The 25232-nt window shown below is 46.6% G+C and overlaps 1 protein-coding gene across 1 annotated transcript in view; it reads left to right on the top strand.

Annotated features, from left to right (window-relative positions):
* Positions 1 to 286: 286 nt before the first annotated feature.
* The window catches only part of PAMR1 (peptidase domain containing associated with muscle regeneration 1), a 76585-nt gene continuing 51639 nt past the window's right edge, over positions 287 to 25232 (top strand). The window contains exons 1-2 of the mRNA XM_077777494.1: positions 287 to 542; positions 21860 to 22036. Coding sequence (XP_077633620.1) covers positions 470 to 542; positions 21860 to 22036 — 250 coding nt within the window. The 5' untranslated portion in view covers positions 287 to 469. The remainder of the gene's footprint in view (positions 543 to 21859; positions 22037 to 25232) is intronic.

Raw genomic sequence — 25232 nt, 5'->3', positions numbered from 1 at the left:
TACAGGATCTGTTTATGCTGCCAAACACACCATGATGGGCATCAGGGGAAGATGCCTGTGATGCAAAGGATGAGATCTTCAAATTGTGATCACCTGGAGCAGATGCTGAGGGGGAAGGAGAACTTGGGGATGGAGGGGGNCCCCGGCACCGCCCACCCCCGCTCCAACCCGGCCCTGGCGCCCAGGCTGAGCTGACTCAGGCTGGCCTCCAGCCGCTCGGAGTCCCTGAGCGTGGCCACACCTCCAGGGCCCCGCAAGGGTTAAGGCAGCTGAGCAGCGAGCGGAGAGGTTTGGGCTGACGTCGCTCTGGCTGAAGGTGGTTCCCCTCGGATGAGGATGGGAGAGCCTGGCGAGCTGAAACCCGAGCTCCCGCTCAGCTGGGGCTTAGGGAGGTCCCTGTAAGAGCCGCCTGCCCCGGGCCTCCCTTCCGTCCCTCCCCAGCAGTCGCTCAAGCACCGGCGCAGGAACGATGGAGCTGGGCTGCTGGACGCAGTTGGGGCTCACTTTCCTGCAGCTCCTTCTCATCTCATCCTTGCCTAGAGGTACTGTGAGTAGCGTCCAGGGCCCCCGGGAGCCCCGGAGGTGCTGCTGGGGGTGGAGGTGGCCAGCGCTGGTGCCAGTGTAATCTTGGGGGCTTGGCTGGTGGTGCTGGAGTGTCTGTCCTCCTTGAGAACGTGACACCGTTTTCTCATCCCAGCTGGTGGGACTGAAGTTCATCAGGAAGGGGTAGCGGCTCCAGTGCACTTTCTAGTTTTCATTTTATCTTGGTAAAGCGCCGAAGTACCTCTGGGAATCCATCCAGTCTGATTCACCCCCTCTGACTAGCAAAAGGGAGAAGTTTTCCCTGGAAGGAGCCCCCTCAGAGGTGAAGCGGGAAGGAGAGAAAGGAATCAAGAACAAGGCTCGCAGCAAGGGTGTTCCTCTGGGTGACTGTGGCTTGCTGAGATCCTGCAGTCACACCCTTCAGCACAGAGCCCGGGTCTGGGAGATTCACCCACTCAGCATATATACACTTCCTTCCCGGTTAGAATGAGAAAGAAGAGGAAAAAAAAAAAAAACCCCGAGGTTAAAAGTGCAGAGTCGTTTCTGGGGACACACAGTGTTTGTTTAGAAAGAGCTCTGGCTTCTGTGTTTTTCACTATCATTTTCTGAGCCACAAACCCCGTGTCAAATGGGCTCCCAGGGTAAGTGAGGCTGAGATGTGACTCTGAGCTCCTGGGGGCCGCTTGGCCCAGGGAGGGAAAGGCATGCTTGTCTTGTAACTGCTCGGGGCAGGCAGAGAAGCAGAGGCTTCTGGTGAGCATCTGTCCCTTCCTGGCTGGAGCAGGGCAAGGTGTCAGGAGGCAGGTGAGACCTCCTGAAGGAAGGGCAGGCTGACATGTGCAGATGTGACAAAACAGAGCAGCTTTGGTAGGAGCAGGGAGTGTGTGAGCCTCTAGCGCACGCCTTCTGTGCTGGTTACCTGTCACCTTGCTGGTTACTTGTCACCTATGGTCTACTTAAGAGGCGGGTGCCCTACTGCTGCAGGTAGCTGGTGAGTGTCCGAGAACAAATCAGGTTAAGTGGGGTGCTGAGGGCATAAAGTCAGTAGCCTGCTGTATAGACAAGGGACTCCACTGGCCCCAGGTGAAATCTTCCTTGGTGCTCTGCTCTCCAGCGGGGGTGCTTCATTTGAGTTCTGCCTCAGTGGCATCTGGAGTAGCCCTCCGATGATAAATATGGAAGGAAGAAGGAGCCCCAAGGGGCCTGATAATCCATAAACACAAGTGCTTGCCTAGGGGTAATACAACTTTGCATTAGGATTCCTCCCTGTTCAGCTCTGCCCTTTGGTGGCCCTACCCAGCTCCAGCGGAGGCCGGTCCCTTCCCAGAGCTCCAGGGCTCCGAGGACTCATTCCTCATGGCTACATCAATCCCGCTTCCCTTTTTGTACTGCGGCAGGGGAGATGGCTCAAACCTATGCAAGTTCAAAAGGAAAGGTCAGTTGCCCCTCTCTTCTTGCCCAGGATTTGGGAAAAAAAACAGCAACAACACAGAACCCCCATTTACTCCTGACCTGAGAATCTAATTTACCTTTTGCTATGGAAAAGCTTCGGGAAGGGTGTGTGGTTGTCCTGGCAGACTGGCTGCTGACTGAACCCCGTAGCAACCTCCAGCAGCCTCACGTGTCTAGGGAGGCTATTTCGGTTTGTTGAACGTCCACTTTCAGAGGGGAGATGGAGGAATAGAGTGGAGAAGGGAAATAATCCTTCAAATAGTGAGCGAGTCCACTCCCGGCTGGAATGCTGAATCTGGCCCCGTCTAGAAGAGCCTGGAAGCAGACTTCCTCTAATTCCTTTTCTAAAATGAGTGTTTGATGAACTGTCAACATCCCCTGGGATGGCACAGGAGGCTGTTGTGGCTCATCGGCACGGGACACGTGCTGGAGCATGAGAATGCAAACATTAGGCCAAGTGATAACCCAACATAAACAGCATGTGGGGGAGAAACCTGACTCCACTGACTTCACCAGACAGCAGTAGCTCTGCCAGCAGGCTTCTGCCTCGGAGGAAAAACTCATGTAAAATATGTGACTCTTGGGAACGCAACCTTAATATGGATAATTTTGCAAGTGTTGCTTCCAACAGACATTAGCTTGCGGGGAACGAACATAGAGGCAACCGGGGAAGATAATTTGAAGCCCAGATACTCAGTGGGCAGGAGCAGCCAGCTGAGAAAGGGAATGTGGAAAGAAAGCAAGGGGGAAGGAGTGGCAAGAAAAATTAGAGGTTGGTTTATAAGGGGATGTGTTAGCAAATTCCAAGGAGAGAGCTCTGGAAATTGGGCCATCTTGGCCGGGGTGGATTTTTGTGGGGACCATGAAGACGGTGCTCCCCTGATCTATAACTGAGTGCTCTGGCTTCTCCACCGGGAAAATAATTTGATGGTGGGCTCATGGATTTTTGGAGCTGGGAGTGACGTTGGAGATCACGTAGAGTCCCTTAATTTCAGAGGACAGTGTGAGGAAACGTCTGTGGACATTTATGTTGTGCCCAGTCTTTGAGCCAAATGCTGTACATGCATGAATTCTCAGACTGCCATAATAAGATAGAGGCTATTATTATCCTCATTTTACAACGGGGGTTTAGAGAGGCTCTGTGACCCGTTCAAGGATACACTGTTTTTTGGTTTCTCAAAAAACACCTAAACATTTGACTTAGCAATTCCGTTTCTGGGTATATACACAAAAGAAATGAAAGTGGGGACTTGAGCAGGTATTTGTCCACCAGTGTCCCTCCCAGCATTGTCTCCAACAACCGAAAAGTGGAAACAACCCCAAATGTCCATCCATGGACAAAGCGTAGTATCTACACACACCAGAATATTATTCAGCCTTAAGGAATGAAGTGCTCATACAGGCTATAGCAGGGATGAGCTTTGAAGATGTTATATGCTAAGTGAAAGAAGCCAGACACAAAGGACAAATAAATACTGTGTGATTTTACTCCTATAAGGTGCACAGAACAGTGAGTTCCATCAAGAAAGTAGAACAGTGGTCAACAGGGGCTGGGGGGAGGAGGGTTGGGCGAATTCATGTTTAGTGGGTGTGCAGCATGAAAACATTCTGGAGAAGAATAGTGGGGTTGCTTGCACGAGCTACTGAATGGAACACTTAAAAGCGATTCAAATGGTAAATTTTTCATTAACTTATATTTTGCTGCAATAATGATAGAAAAGACAAAGAATATACAGGCCGATGAGTGGTGCCCGGGGTGAGCCCAGACTGTCTAATTCCTGAGCTCATGCTCACCTGGTACCTGGCCGACTTAAACTCACACATCTAATGGATGGATCAATTATGCCGATGCATGTCTCTGTTTGGCATGGCTTCAGGACACACCTTATAAGGGAAAGTCCTTGCTAGCTCCAGTTTCAGTGACCCTGGGTGGCTGTGGCAAAGAGGGAGACTGTAGAGCTGAAGGTCTGGTAGTCTGTGGGTCAGAATGCCTGCAAAAGTATTTAGTAGGACACCATGCTTAACATGTGTTGAACCTGGGGGCGCCTGGGTGGCTCAGTTGGTTGAGTGTTCGACTTCAGCTCAGGTCATGGTCTCACGGTTCATGGGTTTTGGGCCCTGCATCGGGCTCTGTGCTGACAGCTGGCTCAGAGCCTGGGGCCTGTTTTGGATTCTGTGCCTCCTTCTCTCTCTGGCCCTCCCCTACTCACGATGTCTCTCTCTCTCTCAGAAAATGAATAGAACATTTAAAAAAAAGTAAAAATAAAATAAAATGTGTTGAACCTGAATGCTTTGAGGTAGATTGGTCCTCTCTATTGCCAGACACCCCACCTGTTCAACCCACATATATGTTACTGGCTACTCCCTACTGGCAAGTGAGATTTTGACTGCTGTTCCTGAGAGGGGCAGGGCGTAAAGGGAGAGTGGAAGCCAGAAGGCAGAGGGCTGGGTGCTGGATGGGGAGAAACACACGAGAGGATTGAGTAGCTTGACAGGACTCTTATTTTATTTTTGATGTTTTTATTTATTCTTGAGACAGAGACAGAGCACGAGGGGTGGGGGTGGTGGGGAGGGTCAGAGAGAGAGGGAGACATAGAATCTGACACAGGCTTCAGGCTCTGAGCTGTCAGCACAGATCCCAACGTGGGGCTCGAACTCATGGACTGTGAGATCATGACCTGAACCGAAGTTGGGTGCTCAACCTACTGAGCCACCTAGGTGCCCTTGACAGGACTTTTAAAAGAAGGGATGTGAATATAAACTTGTGGGTCTTGTAGAACTTGTAGAACTCTGTGACCACTAACTCTTCAGTAAAGTGTTTTATTCCCATGAGCGTCCTTGAGCGTGAGATTTCGATGGAAACAGAGGATTTGGCTGGGGAGTCTATCTGGGCCAATAAGCTGGGGACCAAGCATCTTTGGACCTGGGAGCCCAGACACAGAGGTGACGTAAAGCACTGAGTCTCTCCAAAGTATCCAGAAGTCTTAGGGAGGGCTTTGGAATACCACTGGCATGGACTAAGGGTCTGATTTAAACTTACCTACATCTGAGTTACACTGGTGAGACAGAAATGGCTGAGATAATGGTGTCGGGGGATCTAATGACTGGCCTTAAGTCAGAAATTATTTCCACCTGTCCCACTGGGGTGGCCAATCCCCATGCCAGAGAAACTTCTCTACCTGCCTCCCCTGAGACCAGCCTAGAAGCTGCGATTGATTTGTTGTGTGTGCAGATTGGGGGAGGCGCCATGTCAGTGATAAATGAGGGAAGTTTGTGCCCCACTTACCCCCAGATGTAGGAGGACCTGTCACCCTCACTTGGGGATATTTGAAAGTCCCAAGAGCCCAGCTCCTTCCCCTCTTTTTTCTTTTCCTTCTTTCTTTTTTTAAAGGAGAGGGAAATGCAGTGTTTACATTTTCTAGTTCTTGAATTCCAGGGTAAAGGGCCTAGGGGCCAGCTGGAGCCTTGAAAGCTACCAGATCAGTGGCAAAAAGTCTATCAGCTTCCTAGCCTGGTCTGTGTTTTAAGAATTCTGTTTGTCAGCCATCATAAAATCTGAGCCAAGGCATAAGATTTATAGTGAAAAGTGTGGGGAAAAACAAACCTCATACCTATAAGCAAAACTGCCCAAGGAAGGCAGAGAATTTGAGTGGATATTCTACTTTCTTAGTCAGTGGGACCTTCCACCGCTCCCTGCTCAGTTCCACTCCTTTCATTTTTCTGTGAGACAGACTGAGAGCCCGTGTGGTTGATAGCAGAGTGAGTAGGGGTTGTAGCTCAAATTCTTCACCCTTGATGATGGAAGCACCAAATAGCCTCCCATCCTATCATATATAAGGGACCTGACCCTAAATTTGGCCACCCAAATAATTTATGCCGTTTGTGGTAAATACCTGGCCCTATCCTATGTGCCTGATGTTTAATTTATTTAATGACACGTGGAGGAGCTTAGGCAGTGAGGACTTGCCCAGGCCACATGGCTGGACATCTGTGCTTTGAACCCAGACAGTCTGGCTCCAGAAAACACACCCTGAAGCACTCCGTGACACTGTCCTAGTAAGCAGCGGCTCTGACCCTGGTGCATCTGCTGGCTGCGTTTTGGCTGAATCATCAAGGAGCACGGTGTCAGCAAAGAAATCTGGTTATCCCTTAGGCACTGTAAGTGCTCAGAATGGCCAAAGTAAGGTCATGTTCTCACCACTGTGGAGGCAGAGAGGATGTAGGAGAAGGCAGAGAGGCATCAGCAGCCCCAGTGGGACCCCCTGGAACCCGGGACTGGGAGGAGCCATTCCCTGAAGGAAATTGAGGCACCTAGCAGAGCCGCAAAACGCTAACCAGTTGCTGGGATAGCGGTCCGCAAGGTCACGTGTCTTATTCAACGTAGAAAGCGAGACTTTCTTTGTGTCATGGTCAGCTTTTATAATTGGAATCGCATGTCTGTTTGCAAAGGGACAGAATTAAGGATGAGCCATGGTTCACGTCCAGCCCTGACACTATGTAGCCCAGCTCCTTTATGGATTGATTCTGTCAAGATCATCAGTGTGTAAACTCTTACACTGTGGAATGGCAGAAGCAGGCCTGGAATAAATAAAGGAAAGCATTTTTTCCCCCTTCTTTTTTGGCACAACAGTTGATGGATATAGCAGGGGAGGGAGATACCATCCCCTTCCAGTAAAATTAAGACGGGTTTTAATCAATTCATTTCGACCACGAATGAGGAGCTTCTGTCTACCACACGCTAACGTCGAGCAGTTAAGAGAAGTGGTCCCCATCGGCTGGGCAGCAAATGAAGACACCTACTTCTGTCACCCTTCTGCCTCTGGAGTCGGGGAAATGCCCTTATTCTGTGGCGTGGGTGTCTGTATCACCACCCTCCCCCAGGCTCCGGCTGCTTCAGAGGGGGCTGTGTTAGTGATTTGGCAGCAAGTCTCTGTGAGTGGAAGTCTGGTCAGTTGGTTTGGTGATTGGAAAACCAGGGCTGCTGCCAGAGCAGAGTGAGGAACACGTTCAGGCACCGTTAGCTCCTGGGGAGACGCGGCAGTGGTCCTCATAAGCTGAATCCGCGATTGGTTAAAAAATTTTTTTTCAGCCAGTTTAATGGAAAACCACTAAATGGAGGGGATGTGGGGCCAGTTTGCTTCAAGTCAAATGACTCATTTGAAGACTCTGAGGAACTGAAGGGTGAGTGTTTGTTTTTTTTTTTGTTTTTTTTTTTACAAATAGTTTATTGTCAAATTAGTTTCCACATAACACTCAGTGCTCATCCCCAAAGTGCCCTCCTCCATGCCCATCCCCCCTCCCCCCCACATCCATCAGTCCTCAGTTTTTGTCAGCATTCAAGAGTCTCTCATGGTTTGCCTCCCCCCGCTCCCCCACCATTTCCGCCCTTCTTCTCCCCCTTGTTCCTCCGTCAAGTTCCTCCTAATCCTCCTATACGTGCAAACATATGATATTTGTCCTTCTCTGCCTGACTTATTTCGCTCAGCATAACACCCTCAAGGTCCATCCATGTTGCTACACATGGCCAGATTTCATTGTTTCTCATTGCCATGTAGTATTCCATGGTATAGATAAACCACATCTTCTTGATCCATTCATCTGTTGATGGACACTTAGGCTCTTTCCATGTTTTAGCTATTGTGGAGAGTGCTGCTATGAACATTGGGGTACATGTGCTCCTATGCCTCAGCATTTCTGTATCCCTTGGGTAAATTCCTAGCAGTGCTATTGCTGGGTCATAGGGGAGTTCTATTGTTAGTTTCCTGAGGAACCTCCACACTGTTTTCCAGAGGGGCTGTACCAGTTTACATTCCCACCAACAGTGTAGGAGGGTGCCCGTTTCTCCACATCCTCGCCAGCATCTAGAGTTCTCTGATTTGCTCATTTTAGCCACTCTGACTGGCGTGAGGTGGTATCTCAGTGTGGTTTTGATTTGTATTTCCCTGATGAGGAGGGATGCTGAGCATCGTTTCATGTGTCTGTTGGCCATCTGGATGTCCTCTTTGGAGAAGTGTCTGTTCATATCTTCTGCCCATTTCTTCACTGGGTTGTTTGTTTTTCGGGCGTGTAGTTTGGTGAGTTCCTTATAGATTCTGGATATTATGAAGGGTGAGTGTTTTTCAGAGCCCCATCTCTACTTCCTTCATAGGCTTCCTTTGCATTGCGATTGGGGAATGGCCCTCATGCTGGGATCTTCCCTCCAGATTAACAGTGAAGGCTGAGAGCACCTGAGATGTCCCAGGACAAGCTGCCCAAGCTGAGCCTGGAGCTGGTCACTTCTACTCCCATGGTTTGCCGCGTCCCCATGGCTCACCTGGTTGTGAGCAGAGGGGAGGCTTTGGGTACCAGTAAAGAATGCCTGTTGTAGGACCTCCTGGTGTGGCTTTCTGCCTCCCAGTGGGTGGTCAACTGCCTGCTTCTACATGGTGCGCAGCCTCCCTTCTGTGCAAGCCTGGCTCCTCTTGGCCAGCCCACTGGTTGGAACAGAACAAGCGAGCATCCCAGGTCTTTGTGGAAATGAGTTCACAAAACTATTTGCCAGTAATGGATCCAATGGATTCCTCATACTGCGCAGTCGAGACTTCAATGTCACAGCGAGAGGAGCCATTTATAACATCACTCTTGGTCAGAACTAACCTTTCCCTAGGAATCGCACGTGCTTCACATGTCCATATTCAGGTATTCAGCAAGCTCGAAGCTCGATCACGCACCTGCCAGGGGCCAGGCACGATCCTAGGCACTTGGGGATGCCATGACGAATGAGATAGAGTCCTTTTCCTTAAGGCACTTGAGGGATCTCTTGAAAGAGCTGGTGGTCCAGTCTGGTATTTTTCCAAAGTGGGTTTCATGGCACTCTAATGCTGGAAGATATTCAGCAAAAATAAACAAACAAAACCCAGGGCATTATGATGAAAAACGTCTGGGGGACGTGGAGATTAACTGTGCAGAAAGCATTTACAGACACGGCAAAGCCCTGTAATAAAGAACGCTGTAGTTAGCATTTTATAAGGTTAAGTGCAGAACGTCTTTTCACATAATACCTTATACCACGGGTGAAGTCAGTGCTCCTTGGAGTAGAGTTTGGAAAGCGACTCTCTTGCTCGTAAGGAATGCAACGCTGATGAATACCTCACCATTATGGAGGGTAAGGGAAGAAGGGAATTTGAAAGTCTGTAAATAAGGGCTGCTCGTCAGCCTTCTGCTGAGGGCAGGGCAGGAAGGCTGGTGTCCTGGTCACTTACCACTCCCCAAGAGAGCGAGAGAGCCACAGAGATGGCCCCGTTCATGTTGAGAAACGTCCTCACCAGCACTGACCTGCACGGTTCATTGAGAGAACTCATTTCTCGTAGTCAGGTTGCCTACAGTAATGCGGTCAGTCTGGGATCATTGGACAAACTGAATCTGATTAACCAGCGCCCACAGTGATGCGGCAGTTCTGGGGAGTGATGGAGCTGTGGCTTGACTCCCCAACTAGCCTGTATCCTTGATGACAATCACACTCTCTCCCCTTCACATATGAGGAGGCTGTTTGAGGGTCCTTCTAATCCCGAGAGGCGCTGAGTCCCAGGACTGTTCATCACCAGTTACCCTCTCTTCTCCACTCCACCTCCCCCCTGCACACCCGGAGGCTTGTCTCCAATCCCTTGTTACTTGCCATGGCGTCTGCCAGCGTGGGTATAGCCCAGTCATCGTGACTGCGATTTGCACACCCGAAAGTGGTCTGAGCCGCTTACACTGTCTCCCTAAGAGACAGCATGTGAGGTCGAGCTGCTCATCAACCCGTTGTTTGCTGCTTCTGGGAACATCTTTGTTCCTGCCTTTGCTAAATATTGTTCTTGTTGTCATGAAACATGGCTTCTCCCTTGGCCCTCTCATCGCCTGCCTCTTCGCTCTGCCCTGACTTGTTTCGGGTTGGGTAACTCCAGTGACAATGGGTGAGGAAGAAGAACAGTTGTTCCTTTAAGGGGTATCCTGCCAAAGTAGACTCAAGTCACCCATGACCTCAGCAAAGATTCAGCCTTCACTGACCATAATTCTGGAATTCATCTTTGTTATAGACGTCTTGGTATGGATGTGTCCAAGTTTGAATACACACGTACATGGAAGAGTAGAGATGTGGATGTGTGTTTGCATGAATATGTATATACATGGGGTGTAGAGTATTATGGTGTAAACTGTGGGGCAGGGTTTGAGTCCTGGCTCTGTTGTTTATGGCCGCTTTTCTCCGGCAAGTTATTTCACCTCTTTCATGTGGCCTTACCACCTTCTAACCTGTAGACGGAAGATAATGGTGTATTACGGGTTTATTGCAGGTGTTAAATGAGAATCTACTTAAAATCCTTAGTGAAACCCCTCACAAAATAGGAGTGCTCGGGAAGTTAAAGCTGTCTCCTTCTCACCCTTCTACTGTACTTCCCACGAGCACACATTTCACAAGGAATTGAGAGGAAATACCGGGCTTCTGTCCGTAGCAGGGTGGGAGGCACACGGTCTTCTCAAGGCCCTCTTTGCCTCAGTCCACAGTCCGATCCTCTTCACCCGTGGCTCTGTCAGGAAAAAATTCCCTAAAGATTCACTGTAAGTTTCTCTCTTTGAGATTTGCTTCCTTCCCTTGGTTTTATCATGCATCCACCTTACAACCTTAGAGGAAATGCCCTTCCACACAGTGCCTTAGTTTCTCTGTGTTTGAAATAGGGCAAATAGGAGTTTCTTGTAGGGGCTGAGAGGTCCGTGTTTCTCAGAGTAGGTGATTCTGAGTCCATGGTGTTGCACCCCAAACAGAAGAAGTTGCTCGTGACCCCCTGTTGTGATGTGAAGGTGGAGCCAGGCAGGAATCCTTGGGTACAGAGAAGTTCCCCTTCTCTTGTGCTCGCCTGCAGAGCTGGGGGAGTAGCTGTAAGGAAGGCTGGCCAGCCGAAGCTGCTGCCAGCTTAGGGGTTAGGGAACCGGACATGCCATCATAAACGCATCATCCTCACTCGACATCCCTCCGCACTTGGCCAGTGCTGTTGTCCAGCTGGCTTTGGTAGGAGGAAAATCTGGCTTCTGCCTGGCATCAGTGACCCTGGATCTGAAGACAATAACACTAACTCTGGAAGCTACTGGCAAGGAGGCAGATGTGGCCCACCCAGACTCCTGTGTAGCCTTGGCGTGCTCTGATTCAGAAAGAAGGGTTTGAAAGTGTGCAAGATTGGGGGCAGGTGGGGCAGTTTGTAGAATTCTTGGATCCAGGGAAACCCAGATTGGATTTTTAGGGTGTAGCTTAAATTTGATTGTTTTCAACTTAGCCATTCTAATGCTTTGGTCGATGTAATAACTTGCTAAATTCGATTGCCTGCCAAGTACTTTTAGATGCATTATTAAAAAAAATTTTTTTTGGAGTAGCCAATTCTACTGAGAAAAGAAGACCCAGTCAACTTGTGTTCCAACAATGGAAATAAACCCAGAAGCAGCTGTCCTTCAAGGATTTCCAGCACCACAGTTGTTGAGGATAATGGCAACTGGGATGTTCTTCCAAATGCCAGAGTTTAGGCTTTGTTCCCTTTGGTTATGGATGGAGAGTTTCTATTTCTAGAAGAGAAGCAGCAGGAGGCGAGGTATGTCCTATTTCAGTGGGTGTCTTAAGAGGGGGTATTAGGAAAAAGAGACTAAAAAATCTAGAAGCAAGGCGAGGAATTCAGAATGCCATGATTTAAACATGAGCCTACTGCTTAAAAATGCCATGTATGTGTGGGCCTCCAGAGGAGCCATTACTACTCACCCCCTTCACTCCCTTAACCATCTGTGTCTTAGCCAAAGATGTGATGGCTCTTGATCCTGCAGAGAATAGTGGTAATGTCTTGACAAATCTGTAATTTTTCTTTCAAAGCCCCTTCTGCTCATTGCCTTCTTCCACCACAGTGACATCAACAACACCATCAGCCTACATATATCCATGGGAAGCTTTGGGGTAAGGTGTCTTGTCTGTGATTGTCCAGCAGCATAAAAGAGGGACAGGTTCAGGATTAAAATGTGGGTGGTCTGTTTCCCAAATGTGTCCATTTCATCAGTGTCGAATTCTTAATCTGTGGAGTCAGAGGAGTGGATTCTCTTGAATGAAGGTAGTGTGTTGGAAGGAATGAGGCTCTGGCCCTAGAAAGAGCTGGGGTCTGATCTTTCTTCTTTTACCCCAAAACTGTGCTGCCTGGGGCAGTTTATTTACCCTATCTGTTCCTCACCCTCTTCATCTGTCAAGTAAAGAAATTAATACTTATTTTGAAGGGTGGCTCTGAGGATTCAGTGGGCTGGTGTGGGTGTCCCCTGCGGGTACCGGGGCCCAGGGCGCAGAGGATGATGAACGAAGAGCCACAGTGTAGAGCAGTGTGCTTAATAAAGGGTGAGTAGGGACAGCTTGGGACAAACTGATTTTTGCCTCCCTGTCTCTCCCCATTGTATGCATGCCTAAAAACCAGATTTCTATGGAATCTTTGTAAAGTTTTCTCACTCCTGATACCCAGAGGGGGTGACAAAAACCTGGACTCCACGACTGTCATTAACTCATTAACCATTAACAAGAGGAGCTATAAGAAGGGGCAGCCGGAGGTCACTGAGGTGGGGAACCCAGCCAGGCTGGGACTGAGGATCTCTGACTGATAAGATGGTTCTCAAAGGCTTAGGAGGAGACATGGAGTCCCCAGGGGCCCAGTAAGCATTGCCTGTCCCCTGACTCACTGGCCTGCCTGCCTGGGGTTTGCTCCAAGTCATGGATCCTGATACCGGAAGCAGGACATCTGACCCTGGGGCAGTCAGGAAATGTGTGTGCTGCCTGGAAGGGGAGTGCAGATCTCACGGGAGGAGTGAGGGGCCCCAGCTGCCTAATTGTATCTCCCTCTGAGTTATGCGTCTTTTTTCCTCCCTCTGGTCTCAGAAGGGTTCCAGAATGCCAGATGGTAAAGGCTCCATAGAAATTTTAGTTACATGTGGTCAGACGGGACTGCTGGAGGTTTCAGTGGGCAGAAAGGAGGGCTCTAACATCAAGGAGGAGCCAGCACCTGATAAAAGTGCCTTTCTTTGCCCCTTTCTGGGGTGGTCTCAGCCTGGGCCTTTCATCTGACAATTGATGTTTCAGTCTTGCAGGGAACAGGCTGACCCTTGTTTTCACAAAGAATCCTCTGGGTTTTTGCAGATGGACCTTAACGGCCATCAGTTGCAACATTATTTCGTTTAAATGTAGTGTTGAGTTGCAACATTATTTCATTTAAATGTCTTGTTGAGAACACAGTACTTGGNTTCCATGGAGGTAAGCAGCTGCCCTTTGAGGATTACGGGCCCTCCATCTTGTCAGCAGGAGGGAGAGATCAGAGCTGGATAGCCTTCAAGCAGACTGTCAGGCTGCGAGGAACCCCGCAAAATAACGATGGTGATGATGACGTCAGCAAGCTCTCTTTCACTCATTCTTTATTCGACCTCCATGTATATGAAAGCTGAACTTGTGCCCACTGGTCAGCCCTGTCCTCATTGCCTTGGTACTCCCACCGATAAAGCAAGACGGAGAGCTTGCGTGCCTTCCGATTTCCCAAGCGAGTTCTGGAAGAACCAAAGCTGGACCAAAATAATGGACTCTCCACTCTGGATAGGAGATGCCACGATGGCTTTTGCCTCTAAACATGGCAGCTGAAGGGACAGAGCTTATGATACCAAAGTAGTTTGCAACTCTCTTGCTTTCATTTGCCCTGATTTAAAAAAAAAAAAAGAGGGGAGGAGGGGCACCTGGGTGGCTCAGTCAGTTAAACGTCAGACTCTTTAGTTTTGATTCAGGTCATGATCTTACGGTTTGTGAGTTCGAATCCCACACAGGGATTCCTGCTCTTAACCTGGCACCTGCTTTCTCTTTGCCCATTTAATTTTAATTAAAAAAATTTTTTAATACATAAAACAGAGGGGAGAGGGTGCCTGCACCCATGAGATAATTATACAGGAATTTAAAACCACTTTTGAAGACTACTCAGTATTAAGAGAAGACATCCATGATTGAAGTAAAGAAAAAGAAAAAGCAATTTCTAACCCAAAATATTATGTTACCAATTTTGAGAAGAAGACTGCATGTACACATGTTATCAGTATATGTATGTGCATGTATGTGTCCATGGAAATAAGACAACTTGAAACTTGCTGCCTATCTAGACAGCAAAACTATTAAAGGTATTCCTCAATATGTTTTATTCCTTTATGATTTTATTGTTGAAGCTTTCATAAGGAATCTTTTATATTAAAATGTGTAGTGTTTCATAAAGAAAAACCATGAATATTTTATCCAGTGGAAGAGCTCGCTCGGCATGAACAAGTGTGAGTGGTGTTTGGAACTCTCAGAGCTCGATTTTGTCATGGACGTGTGCTCTCAGTGCCTTGGTTTATCCCAAGTGAGTTCTTTGTGCTTTATTTGTGCTTCCTTCCTGGGAAGCACTGACGGGATCAAGCGCGTTTGCAGCTTATATAAGGTTTTGTTCTTAAATGTGGATGCCAGAGTAAAACTCGCTCACCTCCCGTAGCTGCTCGCGCTGGGGGCGGTCCTGGCCCGTTGCCCCCTGAGCAGTGGGTTTATGCACCTCCTCCCCAGGCCCACAATCCTTTTGGGCTCCCATCCTCTTGGAATTAATTGCCGAGAAAAGCTTTAGCATTTCTCTTTACTTCTTCTCCTCCTTAGCTCTTTTCCTCACGGGTAAAGTGGAGAAGTGGGGCTACATCATTTAACTTAAAAGAAAAACCTACTTCACTGGGTCACATTGAAGATTAAATTGCATGAACATATAAAAGCACTTCAGCTAAACAAATGCTAACGTGCTTTAATATTCACACATGACAACATCCAGTAACTTCTTCTATTGGAGAGGTTTCTCTCAATCCTACTTTCTGGAACTGGCCTCTGGCGCCATATTGAAATTCCCCGAAATCCGTACAGCACAAGCCAAATGACCAATATGCCCTTTCTGCAAATGTAATTCTAAGAAATGGAGGGGAAAAAAGTCTAGGAGATTGTTCTGTCTGCTTACTGCATTTTAAAATCTCTTCAGCTGGTCAACTTTAATTATTTCTTTTTTATAATGTTTTTATTTATTTTTGAGAGAGAGAGAGAGAGACCGTGAGAAGGGGATGGGCAGAGAGAGAAGGAGACACAGAATCTGAAGCAGGTTCCAGGCCCCAAACTGTTAGCACAGAGCCCGATGTGAGGCTTGAACTCAACGAACCACGACATCATGACCTGAGCTGAGGTCGGACGCTTAACCAACTGAGCCACCCAGGCACCCCAAACTTTAACTATTTTGCTTATCTATTTATTTCTTACACATACAATTTGAAGGCACCTTCTTGTCTCTGTTAAAGCTGGGAAGAAAGAGGGGTGTTGGACTTGCCAGACCAGGGGGAACAGAGTTGTGTCACAAAACCATTAAAACCATTGCCTCCTCTGGCATCTACACAGATTTCTGCCAGTTTTTTGTTTTGTTTTGTTTTTAAGGTTTGTTTATTTATTTATTTAAGTAATTGCTGCACCCCAGATGGGGCTCGAACTCATAACCCTAAGATCAAGAGTCACATGTTCCACTGACTAATCCAGCCCGATGCCCCTCTACCTATGGTTGTATTTAACCCCCACCCCCAACCCTGTGAGTCCTGTAGATTTGGTACTAATGTCCCTTCATAACCATCCATTTGTTCTCAGAGCATCCGGAATTTTCCTTATCACAATTAGTGTTTATGTTTTTGTGAGGTCATTGGCCCAAAATCTCCTCTTCTACGAAACAGTGACTTCCGTAAGGCTGGGGATGGTGTCTGTTTTTCTCTCCATCATATCTCAGTGTCCAACCTCCTAGCAGGGCACACAGATGCTCAGTCAATACTTGTGCAATGAAAGAAAGAACTTGTCAGTTCACCTATACTCTTGACACTGTGCTCAGAGGGACAGGGTGGTTAAACCTTTATATTTTTTTCTGAGAAGATACACTATGCTCGTTCTGTAACAGTATGTTCGTTCTACAACAATACATTAGCTCTGTTAGTTGGTATGTTACGGCTGTAACAAATTACCACAGACTTATTAGTAACTTAGAACAGCACACCTTTATTTCTTACAGTTCTAGAGGTCAGAAGTTTGAAATGAGTTTCATGAGGCTAAGATCAAGGTGTCAGCCGGCCTGCATTCCTTCAGGGGGCTGCAGGGGAGAATCTGTTTCCTTGCCTCATCCGGCTTCTAGAGGCTGCCGGTGTTCCTCAGCTCGTGGCCCCTTCCTCCATCTTCAGAGCACATCAGTCCAGTCTCTGCTTCTGTTGTCACATCTCCTTTCTGACTCTGACCATCCTGCCCCCCTCTTATAAGGGTCCTTGTACTGACATTGGGCCCACCTGGACAATCCAGCCTACTCTTTCCACCTCAAGATCCTTAAATCAGTTATACTTGCAAAATCCCTTTTGCCTTGTAAGGCAACATTTTCATAGTTTTGGGGGGTTAGGATGTGGACATCTTTGGGAGGGCCATTATTCTGTATGCCACATGCAGAATCCTCAAAAAGAAGCCAGGTGGCTGACAGGGCAGATGGAATAGACTTCCTGGATCATTCCCTTTGGTTAAGGTGATACACACCCTGGACGTTACCTGTAAAGTTAATATAATGGACTTGGGCGGCCAGAGGTGGACTTACTCATTGAAGGTAAAAGAAATGCCAATGAAGCCATTTTAGGGAATTAATTTCTGGGTAAAAAGGAGGCCAGAACATTCTGTGCCTGGGCCAGAGGTGATCAAGCTTGCTGCTTAGGGGGGAAATGGGCTTCGCTCTCTGTTGGAGTAGAGCAGACCTTACTTGGCCTTCTTAAGTATAAAGGCTTGTAAAAGTTGCAAATTACTTTTATCTTGCCATTGCCCTTCTGGAGTTCTTAGTGTTTATAAGTTCTTGGAAAACCCTGAAGGATGTAGGGCTCACCGTAAGGTGAACAGAGGTAGGGGTAAGACATGAACCACACCCCTCAGGCATATTTGCTGTTCCCGGGGTTCAGATCACACACAGCTCAACAAGGAAGGGGATTTGGACCCAAGGCAGGCAACCTGGACCAACTGTCCCGGAGACTTCTCTGCAGATGGAAAGTTCCTTCACCCTAAGAGCAAATTAGGGGAGGAAGCCAGCCCCACTGGCTTGTAACTCCAAGCTGGACCTACTGGATGGAAAAATTTGACTACTGAAGAGAGGGTAGCTTGGGTGTGAAGGCGGGCTCATTCAACAAGTATTTATTGAGCGCCTGTGGTGTGCCAGACCCTTCCCTAGTAGCCGTGAACAAGTTAGACATGGCTCCTACTAGCTTATGGTCACATAAGGGACACAAACAACAAGCACGTAACTGGGAACATAGAAAATGAGTGTAAGTTGGGGTAAGGGCTATGCCAGGGAATACTCAGCAGAGATGGTCATGGAGGGGTGGGCGGAAGCATGCACATCAGAGGAGAAGTCAGTGAGAACCTCCCTGAGGAGGTGTCATTTACAAGAATGCCTGAAAGGGTGAAACAGAGGCAGTGGGAAAACCACATGTGAGCCTTCACATGTCTCGAGGTGGACAAGAGCGCGGTGGTTTTGAAAAACTTCTAGAAGGTGGGAGACCATGGACAAGAAAAGTTTTGGAGATGGGGCACCTGGGTGGCTTAGTCGGTTAAGCGTCCGACTTTCGCTTAGGTCATGATCTCGCGGTTCGTGGGTTCGAGCCCCGCGTCGGGCTCTGTGCGGACTGCCCACTCAGAGCCTGGAGCCTATTTCGGTCTGTGACTCCCTCCCTCTCTGACCCTCCCCTGCTCGCGCTGTCTCTCTCTCTCTCTCCTAGAAATAAATAAAAACATTTTTAAAAAAATTAAAAAAAAAAACAAAAAAAGAAAAGGTTTGAAGGGACAAGGGCTGGAGGGTTCTCAAAGGCCTGTGGGCCACAGCAGAGCATTTGGGCTTTGTTCTGAAGGCAGGAGGAGACAACATGAAGATTTTAAGTAAGAAACTGGTATGCTGTACAGTAAAACCTTGGATTGCCAGTGTTCTGCAAGACAAGCAGACATGTCTAATAAATTTTAACTTGTTAAACGAGCAGTGTCTTGCAATATGAATAGTACGTGATGCCAAATTTCACATGATGACAGCTGAGCCAATGGTTCTGTCTGTCTGTCTGTCTGTCTCTCTCCCTGTCTCTCTCGCTGTGGGTGATTGTCGCCCATGCTCGGATGCTTATTCTCAAGCCACGATGTTTGGCAGAAATCAGGGACTTTTCAGAACATTGGAAGGTGCCCACAACTGGCACTAGTGTATTTTTTGTCACTTCAAAGCACCTATGGACAGTCCTTTACTTTTCCACCCAAAAATAAGCTTAGGAGTGCTTTGCTTCATGCTAGGTCAGGCGGCCTGCGCATACAGACCCTTTCCTCTGCTGCCTTATTGCCAGTTACATTAAATACAGTACATGACAGAAGTTTATGAATACTGCGCTGTAGTCAACATCCGTTAGTGATAGTGAGTCGTCCTACACAATAACCCTCCTCTTTCTGTCTCCCTCACACCAGCCATGAAGGTCTTCAAAGGTAAGTGCAGGTTAATTTGCTTAGTTTTTAAATATTTTCTTTATTACTTTGTATTATATTACAGTATCGTAATCATTTTTATATGAATAGTTTTGGGTGGTGGAATGAATCATCTGTATTTCCATGATTTCTTATGGGGAAATTTGCTTTGATACACAAGTGCTTTGGATTACAAGCATGTTTCTGGAACGAATTACGCTTGCAAACCAAGATTTTACTGTACATTAAAAAAATAAGGTCCTTGAGAAATATGAGTGTTCTGTGCTTTTCCCTTTTTAAGCTACTAGTTATTGAATGCTTATTACATACTGGGTACTGTGTTAAGCTCTTCAGGTACATGATATGATTTAGTCCTTTAAGTTGGAGAAGATGTGCTCATTTTACTGGATGGTAAACTGAGGCTGAGTGAGTAAAGTAACTTGGCCAAGGTCTTACCCTCAGGAAGTAGCAGAAGTGGTATTCTAGACCCAGGTCTGTCTGACTCCAGGGATTGTGCCTGTAACCATTTTGTTTTCTCTCAATTTTATTTATGTTAAGAAAATTGTGACAAAATATACGTAACCTAAAATTTGCCGTATTAATCCTATAAGGAATGCAGCTCCATGGCACGAATTACATTCACAGTGTTGTGTAGCGTTACCACTGTTTCCAAAACTTTTTCAAGACAATCTTTGTCCTTTGGTGACTGGCTTCTCTCACTTAGACTAACACTTGGCATGTTTTCACGATCCGTCCATACCAAGCACGTGCAGGGAGCAGTGCTTCATGCCTTTTCCTGGCTAAGTAATATTCCACACGCTGAGTAACATTGTATCCTGCATCGTATTTTGTTTACTCACTCACCTCTCAATGGACACTTGGGTTGTTTCCACCTTTTGACTCTGAGGAATAATGTTGCAGTGAACGTTGGCATACATGCATCTGTTTTGAGTCTCTAGTTTTGATTTTCTGGGAAGATAGGTGGGAGTAGAAAGCTGGGCCATATGGTATTTCCATGTTTACCTTTGCAAGAACCGCCACACTGATTTCTGCTGCGCCCACCTAACATTCCCACCAGCAACACACGGGGGTCCCAGTTGCTCTACATCTTTGCCAACTCTTGTTATTTCCCTTTTTCATGGCCAGCTTAGTACCATCAGCTGGTTTCTCTTCATGGGTTTAATGTGCATTTCCCCAGTGACTTTTGATGTCAACCATCTTCTTAGGAGTTTATTGGCCATTTACTTATCTTCTTTGGAGAATTCTCTCTTCATGCTACCTGCCTGTTTGTCTTTCTGTGGTTGAGTTGTAAGAGTTCTTTATGTATTTTTGATATGAAGCCCTTATCAAATATTACATTTGCAAATCTTTTCTCCCATTTTGTAAGCTGCCTTTTTACTTTCTTGGCAATTTCCTTTGTTGTATAAAATTTATTAATTGTGATAAAGTCCCATTTATCAGTTTTTCCCCTGTTGTTCATGATTAAGTGTCATATTTAAGGACTCATTGCCAAGTACGATGGAAATTTACCCTGTGTTTTCTCCTGCTCTTTCTCATTTTTAACCATTATGTTCTCATCTACATTTTATTTTATTTACTTCATTTAATTTTTCAAATGTTTATTCTTTTGTGGGGAGGAGGGGTAGAGAGAGAGGGAGACCCAGAATCCAAAGCAGGCTCCAAGCTCTCAGCTGTCAGCACAGAGCCTGACACAGGGCTTGAACCCACGAATGGTGAGATCATGACCTGAGCCGAAGTCGGATGCTTAACCGACTGAGCCACCCAGGTGTGCCTCATCTACACTGTAGAAGTCATTCGCTTCTTCCAGCCAACATCAGACACGTGGGAGGCTGAGTGTCTGTCCCGGTGTTTGTCCTGGAGGGGCCCGCGGAGTGGGGTGGGGGGGGGAACAAAACCTTGGTAGTGACATCACAGTAATCTCCAGCAGTCATTCCCAGATGCCAATGTGAGGACCTTGGCCGGTTGGCCAGTTTGTGGCAAAACAATAAGAACATTTTTCAAAGAGCCGAATCTATTCCATTTCAGGAAGCATCCTTTATTATGCAAGTGGTTCCTTTCTATGATGCTAGAATGTTCTTATGACCAGAGGCTGACAGGAGATAGCGATAGTTTCTCTAGGTGGTTCTACTGGGCAGATTAAGGATGATCAGCTCAGTGTCAGGCTTCCAAATTTAGGAGAGGAAAACAGAAAACTAAATTGTGAAATTCGAGAGGTTAGAAGCCACCACAGATGCTGGAGTTGGTTTATGTGGGCCTGCAAAGCATGTTGGGGGAGCCTTGCCCAGGGTTTTAAAGGGAAGGCTTCACAGAGAAGCCAGATTCACTTTCTCCCTCAAATATCTGACCTATTTCTTCTTCAATCATTGTCTTTGTGCAAAATTTTTAGAAATGGAGAGTGGAGAAGAAAGAAGAGCAAATCAAAGCTCAGTCTGTTTCTTAGGCTGGGTTCCTCTGGACAGCCTCCGACTGATGCCTCTTATAGATTTTAGCAGATGGTTTTTCCTTTTCATTTACTTAAGGTATGTTTTAAAAAAGAAAGGAAGACAGAAGTCCTACCCAAAAAGGAATACTTTTTTTTTTTTCTCATGGGAAAGAACACTCAGTTGTATTTGGGGACTGAATGAAGTTCTGCCAATGAGTTCACCCTGGTAAAACATTGAAATTCTCCCAGACATACTAATTAAGATACTTTTTGTCTTTTCTGTTAGTTTTAGCTTTGAAGATACGATAAAAATGGCATGCCACAAAATGGAGGAGCCAAGTTTGGAGGAAATGACATGGTCTCTGCTTGGCAATTAGCCTTGAACTTGAATGGCCTAAGTCTAGAGAGTGGTCTCCCAACTTTTTTGAGGGCCCAAATGCCTGGGCTATGCTATACAGTTGTTCAGTTAAATGGTTCCTCCTGGAGTTGTGCAGTGTACAACCTATGTAGCTGTAAGCAGCTATTGCACCACAGCAAAAATAGAAATGAGCATAGACACTCAAGAAATATATACTTATTTATATTATTTATGTGTATATGCACAGATTATATATTAATATAACATCAGTTCTTTTTTTTAAGAAATAAAAATGAGTAATACTTTTAACAAAATTTCCTATGTGTCCCAGTGGATGCTTTTGAACTCTTTTCAAGTCAGCCCACCCCACTTTGGAGACACTAGCCTAGGAGGAATCCACATGGCCTTCTCTATCATTGAGGCAGGACGATGCTTCGGAGCAGTAGTGTCCTTATGGGTCTTACCCCTTCCTACCAGAACTGTCCTCAGCTGCTGGTGTCCATTTCAGAGTACACAGTCATTAATGAAGCCTGCCCGGGAGCCGAGTGGAACATCATGTGTCGGGAATGCTGTGAATACGATCAGATCGAATGCGTCTGCCCTGGAAAGAAGGAAGTAGTGGGCTACACCATCCCCTGCTGCAGGAACGAGGAGAATGAGTGTGACTCCTGCCTCATTCACCCAGGTGCGTATGGAATGGGAGACCTCAGGCTGCCTTCAAGTTTTCTGAGGTCATGAATGGGAAGAGGCTTAATGTTTAACTTCTGGCAGACAGATATCAGGAGGCTAGGATGCCGTGATATTAAAAGTGGCGTGATTCTGCCCGTTCTAACTCCAGGCAAAAGAAGTGGAGGAATTAGGACCCTTTTCACTGTTAACATGAGAAAGCTGCCAATTCATCCACTTATTCATTCATTTAATAAAAGACTCAGCAGCTCCTCTGGACCATATCAGATACTGGGAGTACAGTGATTTTTTTTAGAAAGACACATTCCCTGCATTCCCAGAGCCCGTAGCCTGATGGGAGGGGTAGGGGATGGAAAAGTAAACAGGCAGCTGCAGTACGCACTGTGGTGGGTGCTGTGATAGAGAAGCGCACGGTCCCACGGAGCGTGGGTGGTGACGGGGGTGGCGATGGAGGCTGGCTGGAGGAGGTGATATGTGTGCCGAAGATGGAAGCAGCCAACTGAACAGGGTGGAGAGGATCTGGTAGAGAGATCAAGCCATAGAGGAGAGCATGTGCTAAGTCCCTGTGGCAAGGGAAAGCATGGGGATTGGGAATTGCATGTTCCTTGGTCTGGCTGAAGAAGTGGGGTGTGTGTGTGTGTGTGTGTGTGTGTGTGTGTGTGTGTGTGTGTGTGTGTGTGTGTGTGTGTGTGTGTGTGTGTGTGTGTGTGTGTGTGTGTGTGTGTATGAGATGAGAAACATGAAGAGTGATAAATAGACAAAGAGACAAGATTATAAGAGAGCTGTCTGAGGGTCCAGGCCCTGAGAGGCTTTGCAAGTTGTGCTATGACTGTAGGCTATACATATCCTGGAGAAATTGTAGCAACATTGGAGATATTTGAGTAAAGAGGTGAAACCTGAATTTCTCTTTGGCTGCGGTATAGAGAAAGGATTGGAGGAAGGGCTGGTTCGGGAGGCAGGAGAGGAATTACAGAGACCTTAATGAATGTCAAGCCTTGTAGATGGAAGAGGTGGTGGGATTTTGGAGATATGCAAGATAATGGAATTGACAACAATTTGGGATCTGCTGGATGGGGAAGGGAAGGGAAGGGAAGAGTGGAAGTCAAGGATGATGCTCTGGCTCTGAGCTGGACATTTAGGCGGTGATCCCAGTGATATAAGAGCATCTGGGGGTGAGACGGAACCTTCCCAAGCCACAGTGTGCTTTCCTTTGCCTTCTTCCAAACCACCGTATCCCCATCATTGAGGGGACAGCGATAGTCCTTTTTCACTGGCCTGTCTGCCCAGAGGCCCGTGTGGATGCCGAGCCTCAGACTAAAGATGTTTCCAGTGTGATTAGCAAGTCGCGGAACAATTTCTAGGTGCTGCCTGGCCTGTCTGACTTTTCCCACGGGAGTCTGCCCTTTTCCCTTGTAGGCCAGATCAAAAGGAAGGCATAGAGAGTTTCCGACACACTTTCCCTTAGGCTGAAGACCAAAAAGATGTCAAAAGTGTGTTTGGGAAATTTCTCTCATTTCTGCTTTTCCCCTTGTTTTACAACATACAGAATGATGCACATAACTCTCGGGAAGTTTCTTTTGTGGGAAGCTATAGAAGTAGAAAGAAAATGGGGCTCAAGTAAACAAGTGATATTTCTAAACTATCTTCCCTCTTAGAAGAGAGCAATTAGTATAGCCTTTGTACGTTTGATCTAGAAAAGAAACCAACTGCCCCAATTTTCTGTTGGTGAGTGTGGTTTAGAGGGAAATACTGGAGTAAGGCTTCCAAAGTTTCTGAGAAAATTTTGAGAATTAAACCAGGGTCTCTCAACTAGGGATCCTTGTAGTGGTATTAAAGTCTTCGAACAGTTTTTGGTATTTCCAAACGCCTGGTGGTCACTATTGGTGTGAGGGCGGGGCTGTGATTTTATGACAAGTGAGCGAGCTTCACAGGCGGTGCTTTGTGCCTCCCACTACATTGTACAGATGGCAGTCAACACCTGTCTCAGCTGCACCCAACATCTTCCTGTTAACGTCATTCCAGAGGCACCCAGTATCACCCCTTGAGGAATGCTAGGAATGATCTTGAATCTAAGTAGTGAGGAGCTGGCTCCCCTGAAAGGGCAGGCTACATAAATGCTTCTTCTGGGGCGCCTGGGTGGCTCAGTCGTTTGGGCGTCCGACTTCGGCTCAGGTCATGATCTCACGGTTCGTGGGTTCGAGCCCCACTTCGGGCTCTGTGCTGACAGCCAGCTCAGAGCCTGGAGCCTGCTTCGGATTCTATGTCTCCCTCTCTCTCTGACCCTCCCCTGCTCATGCTGCCTCTCTCTCTCTCTCTCTCAGAAATAAATAAAACATTAAAAAAAATTAAAGGCTTCTTTTCTTTTTCTAATTTTCAGAAGAGTGAGCTGATGCCCTAACAGTTCCTATTGGTGATCAGAGAGATGTGTGTATAAGTGTGAAATTATGAACTTAGTTACCTTCATTTATGTGGTTTAATGCATTTCAGTCGTGCTTCATTTTAGTGCATTCATTCCCTATCTCAGGACACTGGGGAGCCCCTCTGTGTCCTTCTGTGCTCTTCTGACATGGCCACACTAGCGTTTGAAGACTTGCTTGAGTTCAGGCTCTTCTTGCCTAATTTTCTGCCCCAGATCTGAAATTAGCCATTTCTCGAAGGGGTTCTTGGCTGATGCCATAATCTGGGCTCCTAACATGTTCCTTGTTCCTGGACTGTCATTGTTTTACTAGGCTATGCTAGGAAATATGTATTTTTAAAGAAAGCAAAAAAAAATGAGTTAATGCTGATACTCAAGTTCAAATGTACTATTCCAAGGCTGTTTCATTAACGTTGTTGGTTTTGTATTTGTATGTCTTTCCTGCCATGGTGAAGACCCTGCTTCCTGATAATATTAACCTAATCACTTATTTGCTTTATCTTATAACATAATATCATTGTACAAAATAGCAATAGCACTATTATTACTAACAAGACTGCTGATGATTATGGTTTTTATTGACCTTAAAATATATCCCCCTAGATATGTATAGTCAAAATACTATGGTTTTCAGCCACTTGATGTAGTTCTTTTGTCTGTGGTGTTATACCACCTACTTTATATAATGGTAGGTTTATTGTTTCCATCTATTTTCTGTATTTGACAATATGAGCAAATATACATTTGTATATACATTTATATATCTTTCCCCTTCTTG

Source organism: Crocuta crocuta, unplaced genomic scaffold (genome assembly GCF_008692635.1).
Source record: "Crocuta crocuta isolate KB4526 unplaced genomic scaffold, BGI_CrCroc_1.0 scaffold384, whole genome shotgun sequence".
Taxonomy (NCBI): domain Eukaryota; kingdom Metazoa; phylum Chordata; class Mammalia; order Carnivora; family Hyaenidae; genus Crocuta; species Crocuta crocuta.
The sequence above is the reverse complement of the archived record's forward strand: the minus strand, read 5'-3'. Positions and strand labels throughout refer to the sequence as shown.